A 24,200-nucleotide genomic window follows, 5' to 3' on the forward strand; every position below is an offset into this window, starting at 1 on the left:
GCTCGCCACCTAGAAGACACCGCCGTCGGAGATCATATTCCCGCTCTCCACCGAGAAAGAGCAGGAAGAACCAGAGACCAGAGGCCACTGAAGCAAGAAGTCTCTCCCCCGAGCAGGGTCATCAGGGCCCCTCCAAGGCTGTGCTGAAACCCCGCGAGCGTCCCTCTCCTCGGGATAATCGCGCTGGTCCCAACAATGACCAGGAAAGACCCCGGCGAGGCAGACATTCAACTTCACCAAGACCAAGCGACGAAAAAGACTTCCGCAGCCCTTTGTCCGAGAACATCCGAAGAGCCCGCCTTCCTCGAGGGATGGAAAAACCCCCGGCGTTGGACCAGTATGATGGAACCACTGACCCCGACGACCATATTCGGAGCATCGAAGCGGTCATGGACTACCACGTCGTCAAGGGCTCTATCAAGTGCCGCATCTTCCCGACCACCCTCAGGAAGGGAGCAATGACTTGGTACAGAAACCTCCGCCCCAACTCCATCCATTCCTGGACCGACCTCAAGGAACTTTTTCTGAGCCATTTCACAGCCTCCCGACGACAACCAAAATCAGAGGCCAATCTCGAGGCCGTGATACAAGGGCCCAATGAACCTCTTCGGGATTACCTCGACAGGTTCAACAAGGAGGCCGTCCAAGTACAAACAGAAGACTACATGAAGAGATACCTCTTAGAACGAGGACTTCTCCCCGGCAGTGACTTTAAGAAGGCCATTAAGATTGAAAAGGTCCACTCCATGAACGCCCTCCTTCGCAAAGCTCAAGCGTTCATCGCGTTCGAGGAAGGAGAGGCTGCTGCCATCAAAGCCTCGCGAGGCAGTGACGCCGCTCGCAGTTCAAACTACGAGCACCCATGTTCGAAGAGAGGGCATGAAAAAAGGAAAGACGACATGTCTCTCGACATCAAAGAGCGCCGAGGACCATCTGGTCGCTTCAATGACTACACCCCTCTGAACACCTCGCGGGAGAGGATCCTGGCCGAATGCCAGAACACCGACTTCAAGAAATCAAACATCAGGCCCCCAAAGTCGAACCCCGCAAGGCCGGGAACCGACAAATCAAAGTATTGCAAATACCATAGAAGTCACGGCCATCTGACCGAAGAATGCATCCATCTCAAAGATGCAATTGAAACACTGATCAAGGAGGGCCGCCTTTCAAAATACACACAGAAAGGGGAACCTTCCCGAAGGGACGACCACAGAAACTCTGACGAAGGGAATTCGCCGGATAACAGGCCACTACAAGTAGCACTGTCCGTCACTCGCCCAGAGGATTTCATGCCATCAGCCGAGATCCTCACCGCACTCAGCAAATGGGAAAATTTCCCATTCACCATGGTCGTCTCCAACGGCGGGGATCCAGGCTCCCTCACCATCAGTTCAGTCAAGAGAAAGTTCGATGAGTTGCTCAGCGCCAACGCGGACCTCGGCCCCACACTGCGGAAGTTCCGGGGAAAATCAGAGCCAATCACTTTCTACCTGGAGGAACTGCCCGGCGGAGCTCCAAACGCCACAATCCCCCTGCTCGTCCGAGCTAGAATGGCGAACTTCGACGTCCGACGGGTCTTGGTCGACGAAGGCAGCTCGGTCGACATCATGTACTCCCACCTCTTCCAGACACTCCAGCTGGACGACTCACATCTCACTCCCTATGTGGGTTCGGACCTCCAAGGTTTCAACGGAGCTACCACCAAACCATGGGGTTACGTCGAGCTGATTGTCACCTTCGGAGAAGGGGAAGCCTCCAGGCAAGTCAAAACCAGATTCTTGGTGATCGACTGCAAAACCCTGTACAATTGCATTATCGGGCGCCCCACTCTAGCCGAGCTAACCGCCGTGCCCTCCACTGTTCACCTAAAGATGAAGTTTTACACGAGGACAGGACGAGTGGCCACCATCAACGCCGATATCGAAGCTGCCAGGAGAATCTTTGACGCCTCCGTCAAAGGACTAGAACTGATCGCCCCTCCGACCAACTCCAACAAAAAGCCAAGAGCCGAAGACAAACATCCTCGAGAAGACCAGCATCAGACAACCAACGTCAGCTCAGTCGACCTTGATGCACGGTTTACAGAGGAAGAACTGAAGATCGGGGAAGAAACGCAATCAAAGGCAACTCATCCCGTCCGACCTATCCCCGACGGAGATTTCGAGTTGGTCCCCCTGGGCGACAATCCTGATAAAGCAGTAAAGATCGGCAAGGGCATCCCAGATCTACCAAGGAAGCAACTCATGGCCTGCCTTCGAGCCAATGCACACTTGTTCGCCTGGAGCGCCGCAGAAATGCCCGGACTCGACCCCGAGGTCGCCTGCCACCACCTCTCCATCAATCCAGCCGCGAAGGCCGTAGTTCAACGTAGGCGTCGGCAGTCTCCCGAGAAAGCGGAGGCTGCCGAGAAAGCTGTAAAAGACCTCCTAGAGGCAAATTTTATTTCCGAGGCCAAATATTCTACTTGGCTCTCAAACGTTGTACTTGTTAAAAAATCTAATGGAAAATGGAGAATGTGTGTTAATTATACCGATCTTAACCGGGCATGTCCAAAGGACGCCTATCCTTTACCTAACATTGATAGACTGGTCGACGACTCGGCCGGCTATAAACTATTGTCTTTTATGGATGCTTATTCAGGTTACAACCAAATCCCCATGACGAGGAGCGACAAGCAGTGCACAGCGTTTATGACGGAGTCGGGCAACTATTACTACAACGTAATGCCATTCGGCCTCAAAAACGCTGGGTCCACGTATCAACGGATGATGAACAAAGTTTTCCGAGGAGAGATCGGCGACACCCTCGAGGTATATATGGACGACATGATCGTCAAATCTCGAGAGGACGCCGACCACACCTCACATCTCGAGCGGGTGTTCGAGCGGGCCAGATCCTGCAAGATGCGCTTCAACCCGGAGAAGTGTACTTTCGGCGTCCGCGTAGGCAAATTCCTCGGTTTCTACTTGACCGAACGAGGAATAGAAGCCAACCCGGACAAATGCCGAGCATTCTCCGAACTACCCACTCCTAACAATAAAAAATCCATCCAAGTCTTGAACGGGATGCTCACCGCACTATCGCGTTTCGTCGCAAAATCCGCCCAACACGCACTCCCTTTCTTTAAACTACTACGAAAAGAAGCGACCTTTGAATGGTCTGAGGAATGCGAGCGAGCACTTTCACACCTCAAACAAGTGCTCTCCAAACCGCCCGTCCTTTCTCGACCCGATAACAACGAGCCTCTATGCCTGTACTTAGCTGTTTCAAACGAGGCAGTCAGCGCGGCTTTGATCCAAGAAAACGAAAGCGGGCAAAAGCCCGTATATTTCACCAGCAAAGCCCTGCAAGGCCCCGAGGTGCGATACCAACAGATCGAGAAAGTCGCCATGGCCCTAGTAATAGCGGCCAGAAGGCTGCGGTACTATTTCCTCGCCCACACCATCTTCGTCCGAACAGATCAACCCATCAAGCAACTCCTCAGCCGACCAGATATGGCAGGCAGGATGCTGAGGTGGTCCCTCGAGCTATCGGAGTTCGACATACAGTACGAAAACAGGAAGGCATTTAAAGCTCAGGATTTGGCAGACTTCGTGGCAGAGATGACCTCGATGGCCGACTCCCCGGATCCGACCAAGAACAAATGGACCATTTACGTAGATGGCGCCTCAAGCAATTCAGGAAGCGGGGCAGGAATTATCCTAGAAAACGATGAAGGACTCATCATCGAAGTATCTTTAGTCCTATCTTTCAACACGTCGAACAACCAGGCCGAATATGAAGCCCTCCTTGCAGGTCTGAGACTTGCCGAGGATGTGGGCGCGCGCGAGGTCAAGATCTACACAGACTCCCAACTCGTCGCATCCCACATCAGCGGCGATTACCAAGCCAAAAACGACGTACTCGCCGAGTACCTCATGCTCGTCAAGGACAAGATGAAAAAATTCATCAAAGCAGAAGTCGAGCATATCCCCCGAGAACACAACTCGCGCGCCGATGTGTTATCCAAACTTGCGAGCACGAGAAAGAAAGGAGGAAACAAGTCGGTCATCCAAGAAATCCTACCCAGGCCAAGCATAGGCGAAAACGCGCGGGCTCCACAAATATTCGCTATCGGGGACGACCACTGCTGGATGACCCCAATATATAACTTCCTCACGAAAGACGAACTCCCCGCTGAGGCAAAGAAAGCCTCGGCGATTAAAAGACGAGCCTGTTCGTATACTATCCTCGAACACAAACTGTACCGACGAGGCTTCTCCATCCCTCTCCTCAAATGCGTCGACGCCTCACAAGCACTTGAGGTACTCCAAGAGCTTCACGAAGGAATCAATGGCCAACACCTCGGCGGACGATCACTGGCGAGGAAAGCCCTCAGGGCCGGCTACTATTGGCCGACCATGCAGCAAGATGCCAAAGAATACGTCCAGAAATGCGATAAATGTCAGCGACACGCTGACATGCACCTGGCGCCCCCGAACGAGCTCAAATCTCTCTCCTCGCCTTGGCCTTTCTCCACATGGGGAATGGACCTCCTCGGACCTTTCCCGGTCGGGTCTTACCAAAATAAATACCTAGTGGTCGCTGTGGATTACTTCACGAAATGGATAGAAGCCGAAGCGCTCGCCAAAATCACGTCCCAAAACGTACTCCGCTTTTATAAGCGGAACATACTCGCCCGGTTTGGGGTGCCACAGGCGATCATTACCGATAACGGCACCCAATTCACGGACAAAAAATTCCAGGAGTTCGTAACCAAACTCGGGACGAAACAACACTTCACTTCGGTCGAACACCCTCAAACGAACGGACAAGCTGAAGCCGCCAACCGGGTCATTCTCGTGGACTGAAGAGAAGGTTGGGCGAGGCAAAAAGGGCTTGGGTCGAAGAGTTACACAGCGTCCTCTGGGCGTACAGAACGACCCCACACTCGACCACAGGCGAAACACCGTTCAGGTTAACCTACGGCACTGAAGCCGTGATCCCCGTAGAGATCCGAGAACCATCTCGTCGAACTGAGTCACCTCTCGAAGAGGAACTCAATGACGAAGCTATGAGAGAAGAGCTCGACATGGTCGAGGAAATCCGGACAGGATCCTCCCTCCGAGAAGCGAAACTGAAACAACAAATAGCCTTACGCCATAGCACTAAAGTTATCAAACGCGGGTTCGAAATTGGAGACTTGGTCCTCCGCAGAAACATGAAAGATTCGCGCGAGGGCAAACTAGCCCCGAACTGGGAAGGTCCGTATCGAGTATACGATAAAACCGAAAACGGGGCATATTACCTCGAAAACCTTCTCGGCGAAAAACTTGCTCGACCTTGGAACGCTGAAAAACTCAGACGCTATTACAGTTAGAAACAACCTAACGCTGCCCGGCAGCTCGTAACAAACACGAGGAAAGCTGGGCAAGGACTCGCGCCATGGTACAAGCGCGTACGCTCCACGACAGCTTCAGTCGGATAACCCTACCAAGAGGCAAAGCCGACTACGCGGCGGGCCCTACACACAGACCCTCCGCGGAAGTACCTGCACGGCAGAACCCCAGCTCGCGATGGGATCGTTCACGCCGCGAGCACCTGGCCCCGACCGCGGCCTCGAGCTCGCTTATAGCGCACACCTGCTCTGCGCACCCGGACCGTTTCCCACACGCCCGGGCCATAAACCTCGGCCGAGCACAAACATAAATATTCGATTAACAGATAAGCATAAATATTGGAACATAAAACGCAGAACAATATTGAAAACCGACCAAACTGGCCGGGGATATCCAAATATTACAAAAACTATCCGGGCATCGCCCAACTAACTACATTGGCACGCAGGCCACAAAACATGGGCACGCAGGCCACAAAACGGCGGGCACGCAGGCCACTATCAAGAAATTGTCTAGACATCACAATCATCCTCCTCGGCACCGTCGTCCTCACCCTGGGGCTCCTGTTCATCTTCCCAGTCCTCGAACTGCGGATTGGACTCAATCCGACCGTCCACAACTTTGTTGTACAGACCGATGCCCTTCGTCACCAAGCGCGGACTGAGGACTTTCAGCTGATCCACTGCGGCTTTAAATCCAACCCCCAGAGTAGCAACACAGTCAACCTCCAGCTCCCTCACCTTGCCCAGAAGCTGGGAGCGGGTCACCAAAGCTTTCTCGTCCTCATCCTCCTCGGCAGCAGGGAGATGAGACCTCTCTAGCTCGGCAATTCGCTCACGGAGCCTTTCCCCCTCGGCCTCCAAATCCCTGACTTTGTTCCGCTCTTTGCAGAGGTCTTCGACGATGCTGCTCTGAACCTCGTACTTATCCTTGTACTGTTCGAACTCGTGCTCCAGCTCATCATACTTGGTCTGCAGAGCATCATAGTCCTTCTGGGGGCAGACTCTTTGGGCATTGAGGGCCAAGGCCAAGGCGGCCACCCTCATCATTCCTTCAAGATCCTCGGACAAGTCCTTATCCCGGACCGTCCGATCACGCCTGACTATATGCCTCACCTCCTCGCGCTCCAGCAAAACATTCCTCTTGGAGAAGATCCCCCTGTGCAGAGTACATGAGGGCAGCACAATGTCCTCCTCGGACGGGTTGTCATTGATAAGGGGGCGGAGTTCGGGAGTCCCCTCGTTCTTTTGTTTTTTCCCGGCCGGAGAACTCCCCGAAGTCGTCCCAACCGATGAAGGGGAGCCACCGTCAGGCGCACCCGCAACAGCCGCCTTGACCTCCTCTACCCGAGATCGCTTCACGGTCAGCTTGATGGGCCCCTTGTTCTTTGCCCTCATCTTCACAATCTTGTCATGCAGGTCGGCCATTTTTCCTGCAAAATAAAGAGTTAGAACCGAAAGGATATTATTCGAACAGGAAATAGTTATCTCACCTAACAAAATTATCGCATCCCCGTAACTCCCACACTCGAGGATGGCTTTTGTGTTGATATGTCGAGGCTCCAGCATAGGACCTCCATCTTCCTCGACTAAGGGATCCCCGTTGGGATAGGTACATACTGCTGGTCTAAACCCGTCCACGAAAGAAGCGAGCCGTTGATACCCCCCCGTATCGCGCTCATTGAGATCCTCGTCCCAGAAGATGTAATAGTCAGTCCCATGCTCGAAATGGTCGGGTTGCCACTCTAACGGGAACCGAGCAGCTGGGCCCACTGTCCTCACCCCATCCTCAATATACTCGCGCTCCTCGAACAGATGATTCTCGGCATCATGAGTGAGCAGCTTAATTATAAAATACCGACTCTTGAAATGCTTGATCGAGTCCTGGTAAATGGCGAACAGCTTCTTCGGCTGCTTAAAGGACACCCAACTCCACTTGTCGTCCGGATTACGCAACCTCTGCAAATGAAACACTCTGAAGAAAAGAGGCAGAGTCGCTTCGACCTCCAAGTACCCGCATACGACCTCAAAGGCCCTTAAGAACGCTAAAGCGTTGGGGTGAAGCTGAGACGGGCACAGGCGCAACCAACTGAAGACACTCCGTTGCAAATGAGTGAAGGGGAGACGGAGACCAGCCTCCTTAAAGACGAACTCATACATAGCGAAACGGGGACCGGGGAATTGCGAGCAGATTCTCTGGTGAGATTTGGGCACGAAGGCGCCCCAAGAAGGCTCCTCGTCTTGGCCAAGGTCCTCGATGACGTTAAAGGCTTCCTTGGGACAGCTCGTGAAGCGCGATGCAATCGTCCTCGGAGCAACGGCCACCCATTCCTCAAGTTTCCTCGGGGAAGTCTCGACGACGGGAACACCCTCATCCTGCGAGCAACCAACAGCTTCATCCCCGTCTGATATGTCGAAGACGACATCGTCTTTGTTCTCGTCGGCCATTTACCTGAAAAGCAGAGGAAACAGTGAATTCGACTGGTCAAATCCACCCTTCCACCGCAAGTCAAGTGAAAGGGCGAGGAAAAGAGGCGAGGAGAGAATTCCACCCCCCTCGGACAACGACGAGCTAAATTAGAAGCACCCGCAAAGTAAAGCCGCCACGTACGGCGATGGACGGCAGGTGCATCTAGCTCCCCGACAAACTCACACCCTAACTGAGGCAGGCCGCCTCCTTCGCTCGTCTCACGCAAATTGTTCACTATTAAATCTAAAACATGGACGTCTAATTCAACTATTCCTGTCCCGCTCACTCAAATCTTACTCGGCAAACACATGAAAGAAATTACGATCTCCTACGACTACTCGGCAAACTCATGAAGCTTGCTCGACGCACTCATCAATCCTGCCCGCCGCACTCGAAGCTAAAACATAAAACTCAAATAAAAGCAAGGAGGAGACGAGGAACTTACTTGAAGTAGCAGAAGAAAGAAGTGCGAGACGAAGAGGAGAGCTGTGAGCGAGTCTTGTAGGTTTGCAAAATGTTAAGTGACAAATGAATGGTCTTCTCGCTCTTTATATAGGGAAAGGAGGCCAAAGGGTGTCATGATAGCCTAGGCAGCCTAGGAGACGCCATCATTGATTACACCCCCAAGGCAGCTCCATCCACGAAAGGGTGCCACGTCACGAAACAACTTTGGAAACCCCAAACGGCGCAGTCTGCATTTATACCCAAAAACGGCGCTGCAATGATGACACTCTCCAAAACTGCCACCTGTCAGCCACACTCTGACAAGCAGCAACCAAGCATGCCAAGAGGAAACCAAGGGACAGCCATCTCCTCGACGGGTCTTCGAGGACACCATCCGACCACCCTTGGCTCTTATCCCCAGCAGCAACCTTTTCCCTCGCAGACGTAGTCGTACGACGAGATCCCAATTGACGACCAACATTCGTGCTCTTGCTCGGCCAGCCTCTTGGCTAAAGTCATCACTCTCATAAGACTAATGACTTGGGGGGCTCCTGTTCTGGCCTGGGCCGAGCAGACCCAGCTCCTCTCACTAGCCGAGCAGGCCCAATTCATTGGGCCCATTTACTGGATAACCGTCAAGGAGTTATCCACGCGCGAAGACCACGCGTCACGCAGCGGGGAACTCGGTCAACCACCTCCGAACCCTACGCTATGATCATCCGGAACGTAAGTCTCCTGCTGACTCAGCCCTAGCATGGGACGTTCTGGCAGTTCCCTAGCACGTGGGCCTCCAGTTGGATTTGGCCCAATTAGGGAACCTTGGCCCAGCGTTGGGGACTATAAATACCCTCTTTCACTAGAGGGTCAGGTATTCTATTCTTCACTCTCAACCCTCATTCTCTGATAGCTACTAACTTAAGCATCGGAGAACCTTGCAGGTACCCCCCCCATCTTGCTCTCCAAGCCAGATTCTGCTGCCTTGACGATTCTTCTGATCAGGTACGATCAGTAACAATGAACTTAAACTAAAATATCGAACTACTGATAGTATCAAATAAGAAAATCGGTCCTCAATGTTTAAAATTAAAGTTGCATACATAAATAATTCCTACAAATATCTAGAGTTTTCAAAAATGGAAAATATTTTCATTTTTATTTTACATACTAATATAAAACTTTATGCTTTTTACTTTATGTTAGTTTGTTTTGGCTTTTTGTTATATATAATATGTTGATTAATTAATTTTAATCTCTTAAAATAAAAACTAAAATATGTATTTTCAATGTCCAATTTTATTATTGTCTAATCTGACAAGTACTAAAATAAAATACCCAGTGATAAAAAAAACAAAAGAACAATAAAAAGTTAAAAACCCTATCACACTAAGAACTCAAAATTAAAATGTTCAAACTAAAAGTGTGTAAAAATAATTAAATGTAAAATGTAAGCATTCAAAATTTGTTAGAATTCAAAAATTGGATGAGATGTGCGCAGCAATACGAAGAGAATATAAAAAAAATCTTATAGTCATGATGAAATATTTGTACCAATAGTTAATATGAAAATTTGAATAAAACATTGATTCTTTTTTTTCCTTTATTATAAAAAAGAAAAATAGTTTTACTTATCTTTACCAAGTGTTATTGTAATTTTTTATCTTTAAAGTTGTTAATTAATAAATATCAACAATCTGTTTATACTTACAAAGAAATACAAATAAATGTCGCTGCCAAAAGTTGAACCCGGACCAACAGTTTGCACCCATCTAACCCAACCGGCAATTACCAAGTATTATTGTATTAGCCACTACCATAAATATAAATATATAATTGATAATAATAACTTAAAAGTGATGACTCAAATATTAATTAGAGGGTACTGTTCAAATAATACATATATTTGATTTTAAATGCCATTCTTTTTAAAATCACTTTTCTTAGAAATATATCAATTATTGTAGAAAGGGAGAAATAATTTTTCATGTAAAACTACGGCATTCACAATATCATGGTATGGACTATAGAGAGCTTATTTCACTCCGGCATGGTTGTTGAAGATTCCAAGAGAGTAGCACAGCACAACTATTGTTAATCGTCTAATGGCCTTAACTTATTTAAGGACATCATAACGAATATCATGAAATCAATAGAAATTGTAGAAAATAATTTTCCGTGTAAAACTATAGCATTCAATATCATGCTATGGACTAAAGAGGGCTTATTTTACTCCAGCATGGTTGTTGAAGATTCCAAGAGAGTTGCACGGCACAACTATTGTTAATCATCTAGTGGCCTTAACTTATTTAAGGACATCATAACGAATATCATGAAATCAGTCGAAATTGTAGGAAGTCAACCACCCAAGCAAGATTTGTAAACACTACAAATTCCTACACTAAAATATTGAAATGGAGGTCTTTTAGAGTTTTGAACAATTATTAATGAATACAATACAGTGATAAAAAATATTATAATATTATTAAATTACCTTTATTTATATTGGAAGTAATATACACTTAAATTATTAAATAATACAACTGGAAAAAAAAATGAAATTCATTTTAAAATTAATCTTCCAAGCTCATTTTAGATAGAGCACATAAGATGTCCGTGTTTAAAGACAACAAAAGGGACCTAATTATTAACTATATTAAAAAAAACAAGCAAATGTAGAATACTCACCGCTGTTATAGAATGACAAAATATCATGCCAAAGATGTGGGAAGCCGGGAACTTTTTTGTAGTAGATTGTTTTTAAATGTTGACCAGAGAAACATAAGTTATCATAACAAATATTCTTTTATTCACACCTCAAAATGCAATACTCAATTCTTCTATACTTCAGGAATATTTCTATGTGCATCGCACATTCCATGCTAAAAGATTAGAAACCAAATTGAATCTATTGGTTGCTTTCAAAATAACTATAGTTTTTAAACTAGGCAACCAGACTCTATTGCACAATTTAACAAGTGAGACGTAGATTTTTCTAAACCTAACCTAAAGCAATTAAAAATGCAAACATAATCTTTCACTCAATCTGATTCTATAATCCAATCCAACAAAAACCTTCAAGGTCATTGATAAGATCTCAAATTTAGAAAGCCTTAAACATATGATTACCTAAGGATATATCAAAACAGAAAGACAAAGACTGTTACCAAAAACTTAACAGTGAGATATATATAGTTAATTATGTCACGCGCCAAAAGATAGGTAGGGTGGGTATGATGTAAAGGGCCAGCAATTCGAAGAGGAAGACATTAAAAGTTTATGGGTGAAACTACATCAATATTTAAGTTATTGCACTTAAATAAATTAATTCTTCACCATTACCTCTTTTCAATTCCATTATCAAAGGAAACCGATCACTATATAAAATTAGTATTGTAGCATTTTTCTTGAAATCATTCAAAAATCAGAGGATAGAAATCAGAATTTCTTTTTCCTTTCTTCTTGAAATGATTTGTAAAAAAAGTTTCAATTCATTGTGGAAAACCATCATGTCCCCGAATGACAGAAGAAATCACACTATTATGTGGTCACACATATCATGCAACAAAAATCACATAGATTCCAAGGTAGATACAAGCCACATCTTTGACAATTGGTTTTTTTATTGGTTCTATGGAGAAATTCTCTCTTCTAATCCATGTTCTTTTCCCCATACCCATGAATATAATTTCAGATATCTAAAAGTAAGTTGTGAAAACCCTCTTGTTTGCAAAGATGCTACAATACGTCGACAATCGATCTCACCCTTAACAAGACCCTACTATAGAAATCAGGATTTCTTTTTCCTTTCTTCTGGACATGATAAAATTCAATTCAAATCACACAATTATGTGGTCACACATCATGCAACAAAAATCAGATAGATTCCAAGGTATAATAAACAAGCCACATCTTTGACAATGATATATAATTTTAGATATTTAACAGTAAGTTGTGAAAACCCTCTTGTATGCAAAGATGCTACAGAACAATCGATCTCACCCTTTACAGGACACTACTATAGCATAAGAAGCTCAGTAGCACCAAAATTTTCAAAAATAGGAGTTCTTTCTATCATTTAAAATAAATAGATAAGGGAATTCAGATTGTCATCACTGACTGTCGAGAATAAAGTACAAGACTAACCACCAAACAAGTTGATAAATTTGGGAGCATAAAATTATGCAAAACATAAGGAACAAACCAAGATCACCATGCATATATGTGAGAAGAAACGCCATATCACATAAGGAGAATAAAATTAAATCTTGCTCCAAACACCAACATCATCATTAAAAACACCGCAGAAAACTACTGATGTAACGTGTAAAAATAGAAGTGATATGTATTATCATCGTAAGAAACTGGATGTCATGGACGATCAAGGCAATTAACACTGATAAAGATGAGAAGGAATTGGACTTCAATATACTTACAAAAGTTGCAGCAGCAGGAGCATTATACGTTACCTAAAAAGATAGGCAATCAAAACCATTAAAATTTCATCAAATAAAAGCAGTATCAATTTTAACCTTCCCACAAGCCTAACAAAAAAGAAAGAATTGAATTGAATTGCTCACCGAGATAAGAAACGCTTCAAGAACATAGCCAAACATCCAAGAGAAATGACTCCAGATTGACCCGCCATGGATAAAATGCAACAGTAATCCATTAGGATACATAAAGGCAAACTTAAGAAAGTAATTAAGTACTAAGAAATCAAGACATCGGACCAAATGAAATGCTCAAGTACAACTATATAAATTGAACATCTATATGCCCATGTACAACTATATAAATTGAACATCTATATGCCCAACTCAGGCCATTACTAAGGAGAAGAAAGAAGAAGAGTGGAAAACACAGTTCTAGTTAATTCTTTCCCTAACACTGAATTTTCTTCAAAACAGTGGCAATAAGGGACTTGTGTAGTACTGGAACCTGCATCTGGATGAAAATGCAGGTTCAAGACTAACCACTCATCCTAATTTATGCACCTACCTAAAATACGAATAATTGATGAAGGTCAAATTTTTTTCATGACTCAAGCAAGAGCCTTCAGTCTCATCTTAATATATTTCCAATCCACAGTAAACAAACACAATAACAAACCCAATAAACAAACCAAGTTACATGGAAAGTATAATACATTCTAAAACGGAAAATTTAATCTCCCAATAAACAAACCAAGATACCTTCTCCTGGGTTCCTTTTATGCATCTAAGCATGGGAGGGAAGCCTCAAACCCGTGGTGTCTCCTGAATGAGAAATTCAATTAGACTCTCCAGAATTCGAGGAAGTTACATGAAATGGAAAAGAAATATGCATTGCAGAAATAGTGACGACTAAGGAGAATCTGAGCAGAATCAATGCAAGAATTATTCAACAAGGTTATGAAAACTAGCAAAAAGAAGAAATGTAAAAAAGACCAGATAAAATAATAAATAAGTATCTTCTCGAATGGAATACAAAACTAAACTTCTCAAAGTAAAATTTCCATGGATTTAATTGCAAGAGTAGTGTTTCAAGTACAAATACATCTGCAGAAAAGAAAAACTGCCATTGGCAAGTTGTCTTACAATAGAAACAGTACATTCCACCGAGAATGGCCAGTTAAGTGTACGCCTTTAGCGACATCACACTTTTTTCACTTCAAGAGGCTAACAACTGTGATGATACTCCTTGGGTCGTACAGAGAAGATAAATAGTGCCATATGATTAGAACCTTAATATCAATTGGATAAATATGTACAAATATCAGTGAATATCATTTCAGAGAGTCAAGTTTTGCAACATTGATCACTTGCCAGTGATGAATGGGTGGTTCAATGCTTGTGAGACTGTCAACCTCTTGTCCGGATCCAAGACAAAAATTTTATCTAGAAGATCTTTAAAATTGGCCAACATTTTTGGATCCTCCCCAGGAGAGCCAGTGATGATCGTTCCAATATCTTTCGCCTTTATGTTAAGAATCATCCTCTTTATGGTCTAGGAAATAACATTACAAACGTTGTTCAGACTAAAAAACCATTTATTATTAACAGCATAATATTTCAAAACACAATCATAAGTTTAGCTCACCTTTTTTGTTACAGGATCCTCCTCTGTGGCATGAAAACTCAGGTCCTGGTCATAATGTTGTTCAGTAAATGCTCCCTGCAAAGAGAGAACAAAAAACAAGTTGGTATAAATACAATCACAAAATTTGTTGATACCAAAATTTCAATTTACAGATCATATAAAAGGTTAGTTTGGAAATTAAAATAGCAACAGACAGAAAATGACAGGCCCAAAAACTAGCATCAAGTAGTATTTTTTAAATTGGTCGAGAGTGTCATTTAAAAAGTGTCATAAGACTCAAACTGTAATGATAAACAATACATTAAACAGTAAGTTTACCTTACGGAGCATCTTTTTCGGAAAAGGGCCCTTCAATTCCATGTGAAGCCGTAGCATGTCGTTGTTTGTGAGCCCTGGAAAAAGAACCTTCCCTGTATACAATTCATACAAACAACAGCCTACAGACCAAATATCCAATGGATGATCATACTGCAAGCCAAGAACTGCAAAGAAACATTCAAAAGCCCAGCTGTTAATCATAAGTGACTAAGAAAACGTGGTTGGGATAATGCAATAAAAAGTCTAATGAACAGTACTTACTTATTTCAGGGGCACGATAAAAGCGACTCACGAGATATGGTGTTACTTCATTTTTACCAGCAAACATGGCATTCCCAAAGTCACAAAGCTTTAAAACATTTTTGGCTTCATTCACCTTGCAAAAAGGAAATTGAAATAAAAAGTTAGACAATGAATGTCTATTTGGTAGGAAAAAAACTATGAAAAGAATCAATTTAAACACAACAGCATTTTAGGCATACCAACATATTGTCAGGCTTTATATCACAGTGCAGAACACCACAGTTACGGAGATGCTTCAGTGCAATAAAAAGCTGTTTTGCATATGCCCTCACAGCAGTTAGCCTAAGGCCAATATTGCGACCAAACTTCTTTAAAACTTCACGCAGATTCATATTTAGAGATTCAAAAACTAAACATAGATGATTTCTATACTTAAAGCTTGAAAGGAAACGAACACAATGACGCTTATCATCCGGATCTGCACCTACTAATTTCTTTAAAATGACCAACTCATCCAAACCAGCCTTGTACCTAATCCACACATCAGAAATATAACAATGAGTAAGAGACTCTACTACCCAAAAATGAAAAATAGATTAATTAAGGATACACTGAAAAAATCACTCACATGGTGTCATTATTACGAATAATTTTTATTGCTACTTCATCTGGCTCACCATTACCAGTTTTCAGATTCTTAGCTCGTACAACTGTTGAAAAGACACCCTTCCCATGTGCAGCAGTAACTTCGTATCGGCCATCAAGTATTTCCCCAAAACGATAACCTGCATTGAAATATCAGAACATAAACCAATCGAACAGGAAAAAAGATTTTCCAAGGATATTAGACCTAATAACCAACAAACAATTTCAACAGGAATAGATTTCCCCAAAGATTTTCCACATCATACTTTGGCTGATTTTGGAAGAACAGATCCACAGGAAATGCCTCAGAAAAAGCTACTCAAGTGCTTGAGTGCTGAACAACAACATTTTGGTAACAACTTAAAATGCTTGTTAAGGGTATTTAAATTGCAGTTAAGTTTCCAACCTATTCCATTCCTTCAAAAATCATCAAAATCACACCATAAAAATTTTGATGGAAAATCCATGCCATCACATTTGAAAGAACATGTAAAAAAATTCAACTACCACAACCAAATATTGTAGAAGTTACCTAGAAAACTAATTTTCGGTCCAACACATCACATGGAACAAAAAACTAATCAGGCTCTGCCACCACAACTCAAAAATCAAAAGAAAATGATCATGACAGCTAGATATAGTCAAATGAATTACTTACTGTAATAGCCCTCTGCATCATCCCAGTTGTCATGCAGGCCAACCCTCTCAATTAATAATCCATCTCCTTTTCCCTGAAAAGGACTTAGAAAATTTAATTATAACAAGAAAATATAGCACCAAATCAACAAGAATAAACAATTGGTTTAACAACTCTAGTTAAGCATAAAAGAATACCAAAAAATGAACAAGATATATACCAAAGCATGTTTACAGAGAAGGCAGAGAGAAAGAGAAAAGTAAAATGGGGAAAAGGCCATGGATGACAGGATTTCATATATTACCATTCCATAAAGGTGATCCATCCATAATCAGAAATGATATCATGAGTTGCTACAAATTTTAAATAGTCTAATAAAACACTTACCGATTTCCGAACTCCAGTTGGTGTCTCACCAAATATATCATCACAATACTTGTCAGCTGACCTTTCACTCTGCAAGTGTTATGAATGAGTGAATGAGCTTCAAATCCAATAGAAATATGTATGAAACTTCCATCTACTTTTTGTGATATCATTTTCAAACATAAGACGAATTTAAGACAAACCTTAGGAGTACCCTCGCCTAGGCCCCCAGCACCAAGTACCTTCTCTGAGCCGACATTTACATTTTCCGGTGGAGATTTCCCAACAGAAAATGATGGTTCCACATTATCAACATCATCACTCTTACCATCAACTGCTTTAAAAATGTCAGTATGAATCTCCACATCCTTGCCTAATAATGGTGTATTACAACGTTAGAGGAAGTCTCAAATACAATGAGGACAATAAGGGCAGAAAATGGAAGACTAGTTAATACCTTAATGTATATGCAATTTCATCCAATGCTCAAATTTATTATGTACTTTCAAAATTCAGTGTCATGAGAACATATCGTGTAATTTTAAAAATATAATTTACATGAGTTAACAAAAGAATGTCAAACCTTTCTAATTCAACTGTAATTAAACTCAAATGTATAAACACACTGAACGTTTCTACTTTTAGCATGGACCAAAACATACTATCAATAGCAATACAGAAGTTATTCAACTAGCCCAATCTAACATCTCAAAGTCATTAGCAAAAGCAACACCTCTTCCATTAACAAGAGCAGAAGGCATAACATGACTCTATGGGGTCAAAAAATGCTATAAGCCACACACACACCTTTGTGTAAACTTTGTTTAGCATGGTTTTTTATAAGGAAAAAAATATGCATGATCTGAAATATGGAGTCATCATCTTAAAGCTAAAAAGGTGACAAGCAGGTTATAGATAAAGACAATTACCACACATTGATAAATGCAAAAATTAATGAAATATAAATTATGACCAATAGTACTGTAACTATATCTGCCTCACTCAAACCTATAAGAAAAGAAGAAGACAATACCTTTTCCTTCATTTCCAGCTGCTTGTTCTAATTTCTGATTCTGCTTTTTGTATTTTTCCATTATAGCTTCCCTTCTTCTTCTACTCTCCTCTTTTATTCTGTTCAGATCTTCCTCTTCTTGCTCAGGTAGTTGCAATGTATCCTCGTCTACATCATCTTGTTCAATCTCACTGCAGCAATCAATATACATCAAAATCAAATCAAAATAAGCATGACATTGCACAAAGAGTTAAAAGAGGACAAAAGATAAATGTCTAGAAAAACCCATACTAGAAACAAACAAAAAAATAGTAAAAAAGAAATATACCCTTTGGGTTTCCTTCCATCCTCTTCCATGGTATAGTTCCTTTTTCTATCTGTGTGGTGTCCATTTTCTTCATGTCTTGAATGTTTCTTATATCTGTCCCCACTGTCATTGCCATCCTCACGACGCATATGCTTATCCTTACCATTAGGAACATCTTTGTCATTGTGTCGATATCTATCATCTCGTCTCTCCCTCTCCTTAATATTATCCCTTTCCCGGGTCCTATAATCCCATTCACTCTTCCAGTCTCTATCTCTCTCACCACCTATTCTGTCCTTGCTCATATCTCTTTCCAATTCCCTTCTCCTATCCCTCTCATAAACTGTGTCTTTGCTCCTATGTCTTTCCATTTCTCTTCTCCTATCCCTGCCCTCATCCCTTTCCCTGCTCCTATCTTTTTCAATGTCGCTTCTATGTCTGTCGTGGCTCCTTCCACGTTCTTTCTCCCTTCTACGCACCCAATCAACCTCCTTATTCCTGCATGTTTCCTCTCGCTTCTTTTCTCTGTGCAAATCTCTATCCATATCTCTGTCCCTACTCCTGTGGGTAGCCCTATCCCTATCCCGGACATCCCGACTGTCATACCTAGTACTGTGTTCCGGTTTATCATCCTCCACCAAATCCTTACTGCTGTGACGATGCTCCCTTCTGTACGCACTCACTCTTTCCTCATCAAGATCATATTCAGTCTTATGTCTGCTAGTATAATAAAGGGAACCATGTTCCCTAGAGTGCCTGCTACTGGGATGGACATACTCTTCTACAGCACTGCGAGAACGAGACCTGTCTCTTGTATGGCCAATTGATCTTGATCGACTTCTGTATCCATCGTGCAAAGGAGAATTACCTGGCATTCTATGCTTTTCTTCTCCACTTTCAATGGCATTCTTGTGGGAATTTTCCTTCTTTCTAATAGCCTCCAGTGCTTCATCATCATAGTCACCTTTTAGTTTCTCATTTCCTTTAAAATGTCCAAACTCCCCATTCTGCCACTTATCCCCTTTAGAAGACTTAACATCTAAATACCCATTGCCCAAAGAATCAGTACCAGCTCGAACATCCCTCCCAACTTGAGTTTCATCTCTCGAGTGGTTTGGAGAATCATCATCTTCATGACTTCGAGATTCAATATGCCTCTGACGCCATTTCCCATCGTCTGCATCGGAAGTAGGCCTAATAAATCTATCATTGTTGAAGTCCTCACTTTCAGTTTTCAAACTTTTAGCAATAAGTCCCTGACCAGCATAGAGAATTAATTGAGCTCAAGTGTTGAATATTACAATACTCAAAGTAATGCTAAATAAAGTAAACAATGCATTTAAATCATTACATATATGCAAAAATAAATTTATAAAACACATAACCAGCTCTTACAAATTAACTGTAAGCCACCAGTCTTCACTGAAACGCCTAGAGAGACTTCTTTCACTTATGTCATGCAGTGCAACCAGGTTCTTAGATATCTATGAAACACTGACAGGGTACTCTAACAAGCTCTCACGAATAAAAAAACTCATTATACATTCCCAAAACAAAAAATCACAGTGCTCTGTTTGGTCACCGAGATAAAGAGATACACACTGGAAAATCGTTAATACTGCTGAGATAAATAAATTGTTTATAACCAAATCAAAACAAACTTCTTTGAAATCTTTTTCAATGGTCTCGGCTTTATCAGCAACCAAACAGATGTCACGTGTAGCAATACACAGGATTGAAATTGAAATTGAAAAAGATAATATAATAAAACAATCCGATTCGATCGTATCATACCGGATTTTTCTTCTCAGATCGAAGATCTCGATCTTCTTTCACCTCAATTTCCCCAGATTCAACATCAGATTCAATCTGCTTCTTTCCAATTCCAACCTCACCGCCCAAAGGCTCGTCATCGAGAATCTCTCCCTCCTCAACATCATCATCAGGGGGATGATTATGCGAAGCAGGATCAGAAACAGGACTTGGAGAAGGAACCGCGGCAACAATTTCGCCATCGTATTGAATCTCCTCATCGCGTTTTTTACTTCCATGGCGATGACGGTGGCTATGATGGTGACGGTGCTTATGACGCTTTGAGGATTTGTCGTGGTCGTCCGGAGAGGATGATCGGTGATGCTTGCGTCGAGAGTCGTGGCCATCGGTGGCCATGATTGGAGGGGAGAATTAGGGTTAGGGTTAGGGTTTGTAGGTTTTTGTGATTGAATATGAAGCTAGTACGGAAGAACAGCGAACGTTTGTGGCACGCACAGGAGGTTCTGTATTGGATTGGATTAGATTCAGAACTTGACCTACATCTAACTGCAATCCCACGTGCCTTACAAGCGTGTCAATGCTTTGAGTGTTTTGATTTAACTATAGATGAGCATTTGGGGCCAATTTTTTTTGTTCGTAAAACTTAAAAAAAAAAAATCTAATAATAATAAAATCTTTTTCTAAAAAGACTAAAACTAGGTGCCTCTTGATTTGATTTTGAAATCTATAAACAATATAAAAAAATACAAAATATTAAAAAAATTAAATTAAAATTTAATGGTTAAGTCTAGGGTGAGGGCTCAATTAAGTCCCTCACCGGTGAGACCTCTTAAAATAGCCATAAGATTAAATAAATGCTTAAGATTTATTAAAATAAACTTGAGAACATCTAAAATTAGTTATAGGTGATTTTGTTTTCACAATGTCAAAAAAAATTTTACTATGTCAAAAATATTTTTACTTTTGGTACGATTTGTGTTTCGTACATATCTCTCCCTGCAGTGTTTCAGCATCTCTATCTTTTTGTATTTCTCAATTGTTGTTTCAATTTATCTATTGTATTATGTCAATTTCTTAATTGCTCTCTCCATATTTCTCCATTTCCCAAATTCTCATTTCTCAGCTTTCTTCTCCTATCAGTTTCGGTTTTTCCAGCGACTGTAAAAATGATTTCACGAGATATTGCTTTTGTTCTTCCACCTTCTCCAGGACCCTCACACCCAGCATCACCTTCTAAAACTCTGCCTTAACCCTTCCCTCAATCGCTATTTTCTCTCTCGTAAGTTCTAATGAGTTTTATTTTCGCTTTTTCCGTTCAATTTCACTTTAACCGATTCCGTATCTTTCTTCTTCGTATATTCTATTCTTTTACTGCTGTAAAAGTTTCGATTTTTTTTTTTTGCAATGGATTTTATAGAAGTTTTCATGATAGATGTTGGTGGTTGAATTGTAGGAGAAGGTGTTGCCGATTGATTTGGTTGTTTGAGAGAAGATGCATCCTTCTTTGACTTTGCACAAACACCCTATGTGCCTAAAGTGAGTTTCTTTGTTTTATTCTTTTTTTTAATGTTTAATTAATTGTTATTAGAAGTGTTTATGATCTCATTGTTATTCTTAATAATGTACTTGTTGCTTAAGATCAATTTCATGTGATCATGGCTATTAGTAGTTGAAAATGTGGTAAAAATACCATTGTGCAACTGCGGTGTATAAGGTTGTAGTCGGTAGGAATTCTGTTATGAATACATCTCTAAGCAATGCAAGATCTAGCAGGTGGGATCGTCGGGGACTATATGAGTTTAGACCAAGCTCACAAGGGGGGATGATGAGAATGTCCTTGTTCTATCAGAAACTTCTGACCATTTTGATTTTTCATTGCATTGCATGTAGAAATGGAAACTTTGGGAGTGTCTTGTAAATATTCAAATTGATCTTTGTACTATGAACGATATTATTTCTATTTTCAATGACAATTGGGCTCCTCAAGTTCAATTAGTCCATTCCATTCCCTAGTTGTAAATATTATTATTGTTGTCCAATCTCCAGCAGGAAATATTGTTACATGTGGATGATGCGTCGAATGTGTGCTAAGACTAGGCAGAGTAAAATTAGAAATGATAATACTAGAGAGTGTTGAGGTAGTACATATAGAAAAGATGGTGGAAAATAAACTTAGATGGTTTGGGCATGTAGAGAGAAGACCCGTAGATCTTGTGGTAAGGAGCATATATTAGTAGATTAGATGAAGAGAAGTCAAACAGTTAGAGATAGAGGATGACTTAGAAAAACTATAAGAAATTATTAAGAAAGACCTCAAGATTAACGATTTGGATAGAAGAATAGTTCTGGAGAGAACATTATGGCGGAAATTGGTCCATGTAGTCGGCCCTATTTAGAGGATAAAACTTGGTTGTTGTTGTTGGATTTGCTTATGATTTATATTGTCATAAATATTTTTACAATATAAATATTGGCAGATCATAGTGGACTTTAGAATTAATTCGTGAGTTTACTCAATTTAGAAGTTTAGATCATTTTCTTATTCTTTTGGTAATGAAAGTTATCATATATGATTCAGCAAATATGAACAAGTATATTATATTATAGCATACTCTGATTCAGGCTATGCTTTTATGTAGATTATTGAGGAGTTTCAAAAGTGTCATGTGGAACACCCTGTTGCAAAATTCTTTGGCGAATGTACAAATTTAAAAATAAAATTGGATCGTTGCTTCTGAGCAGAAGTGAGGTTTTTAAATTTTATTATCTTTTCGGTATTTTTTATTTTAAAGTTCTTTGCTTTAATCTGGTTTTCCTTGACATGTAATAATTCTGTGTTTAATCAGAAAGCTGTGAAGAGAAAAGCCAACTTTGAAAAGAGTAAAGAGTTCAAGGAACAGTTGTGAGTTTTCAGGAAAGAAAATGTTGCAAGCAGCAGTCAATAGAAGGATTACTTGCTTCTTTGAAAACCAAAACTATTGTGCAAAATACGATTCTTAGTTTTGTACTATGGCATGATATGATATTTTGCCATTTTCAAAACATTGAATTATTCTATTATCAAGCTGAATTAATTGGTGGTGGGTGGAAAATAGAGATTGAATGAAGCAAAAAGTGATGACATTTGCAGGTGATATTAAGACACTTTCTGCTTTTGGTTTTGAGCCCATGGTATAATCTGAAGCTACCATAAAATTTGACAACCATTTTAGGTTCCCTTTTGCTCACAGGAAAGAAAAAATCTTGAGGAAGCACCTTTTGCTCACAAGAAAGAAAAAGTCTTGAGGAAGCATTGATGCATTACAATGCAATTAAATGCATCTGCTAATCTGTTTGTTGTGGAGTCAGTCCAAGGCGGTGTTTGGTGGTTGTCGGTTAGCAGCCACAATTTTTCAACATGATTGCAAAAGAGTGAAGAGCTAAAGAGTGAACTCCAGACTGATAATTTCAAGCTGCAGCAAGTTGGAACAACCCTTCTTGTCAAACTTGAGGAGCTTCTTGAATCTTATTTTGTCAAGAAGAATGTGACGGAAGCTATTAAGATGTCGATGAATTGTATTCAGGTGTTGGAGCTTTGTGTTAAGTGCAATAATCATATTTCTGAAGCACAATTCTATCCTGCATTGAAAACTGTTGATTTGCTTGAGAAGAGTTATATGCAGAGTATTCCTGCTAGAGCTCTTAAATTGGTGATAGAGAAGAGAATTCCTTTGATAAAATTGCATATTGAGAAGGTGTGTTGTCAGGTTAATGAATGGATGGTCCTAAGGACTGTTGGAGGACTACTTGTAGAGGATCAGGTTGAAACAATGTGGGAGAATGCTTTGTCGAAAATGAAACTAACAGACAGTGCTCTTTGGACTACGGAAGAGGCAAAGCCGAATGGAAATGAGTACTTAAACGAAGTGGTTTTTTATCTTGATTCGCGTATGTCTACGGGGCAACAAATTTTACCCTTGGATGCTATGTACGAAGTTGGAACTGGTGCACTTGAGCATGTTTCTAATATAATTGTGGCTGCTTTTCTTAGTGACAGTGTCAAAAGTGTTAAGAAGAAATCAATGGATATGCTTAAAAAGAGACGGAAGAATTTCAATTGATGATTAATTAGGAAAAGTTTTATTTCATTTAATGAAGTGTTTAGTTGTATTGACTTTTTCTTATATTATGGATTAGTGTTTCTATGTTGCCCTGACTAGTTTTTCCTTAATAAAAAAAGAATCTTTTCTTGTATGGTTTCAATGAACTGATTGCCGCTATTATATCTTTTCTAATCTAAGCACCAAAACCACATGCCATTTGCAGTATGTTTGGTTATAAGAGTGACATTAATTAGTTTACTCACAAAACAATTAATGAACTAGCTAGCATTAGTGATAATTTTAGAATTGGGAAGTTAAATTGTTTTTTCATTATATGCATGGTTGTCAGGATCTCGCTCTAACTCCTAAAATTTTATGATCTTACGCTCCGGCAACCGATTTAAGTGGCACAAAGATCTTGGACAGCAACATTAAGTATTTACAAGTAAAT

At 41.4% G+C, this 24,200-nt stretch overlaps 2 protein-coding genes across 2 annotated transcripts; both read right to left on the minus strand.

Annotated features, from left to right (window-relative positions):
• Positions 1–2,270: 2,270 nt before the first annotated feature.
• LOC131642566 (uncharacterized) lies at positions 2,271–14,003 on the minus strand. Its single transcript, XM_058912804.1, has 4 exons — positions 13,865–14,003; positions 12,866–13,543; positions 12,722–12,754; positions 2,271–10,686 (listed from the first exon to the last, which is right to left on the minus strand). Exon 4 carries the CDS (start codon positions 7,823–7,825, stop codon positions 5,891–5,893), a length of 1,935 nt encoding a protein of 644 aa, XP_058768787.1. The 5' UTR covers positions 7,826–10,686; positions 12,722–12,754; positions 12,866–13,543; positions 13,865–14,003; the 3' UTR covers positions 2,271–5,890.
• Positions 13,765–20,250, minus strand: LOC131642555 (uncharacterized). The gene is made up of 12 exons (XM_058912797.1): positions 19,689–20,250; positions 17,916–19,150; positions 17,609–17,778; positions 16,779–16,948; positions 16,597–16,665; positions 16,231–16,303; positions 15,556–15,712; positions 15,167–15,458; positions 14,946–15,060; positions 14,685–14,848; positions 14,367–14,441; positions 13,765–14,273 (listed from the first exon to the last, which is right to left on the minus strand). Exons 1-12 carry the CDS (start codon positions 20,061–20,063, stop codon positions 14,085–14,087), a joined length of 3,084 nt encoding a protein of 1,027 aa, XP_058768780.1. The 5' UTR covers positions 20,064–20,250; the 3' UTR covers positions 13,765–14,084.
• Between the last annotated feature and the right edge of the window lie 3,950 nt (positions 20,251–24,200).

Source organism: Vicia villosa, linkage group LG1, assembly GCF_029867415.1.
Source record: "Vicia villosa cultivar HV-30 ecotype Madison, WI linkage group LG1, Vvil1.0, whole genome shotgun sequence".
In the NCBI taxonomy this organism is placed as follows: domain Eukaryota; kingdom Viridiplantae; phylum Streptophyta; class Magnoliopsida; order Fabales; family Fabaceae; genus Vicia; species Vicia villosa.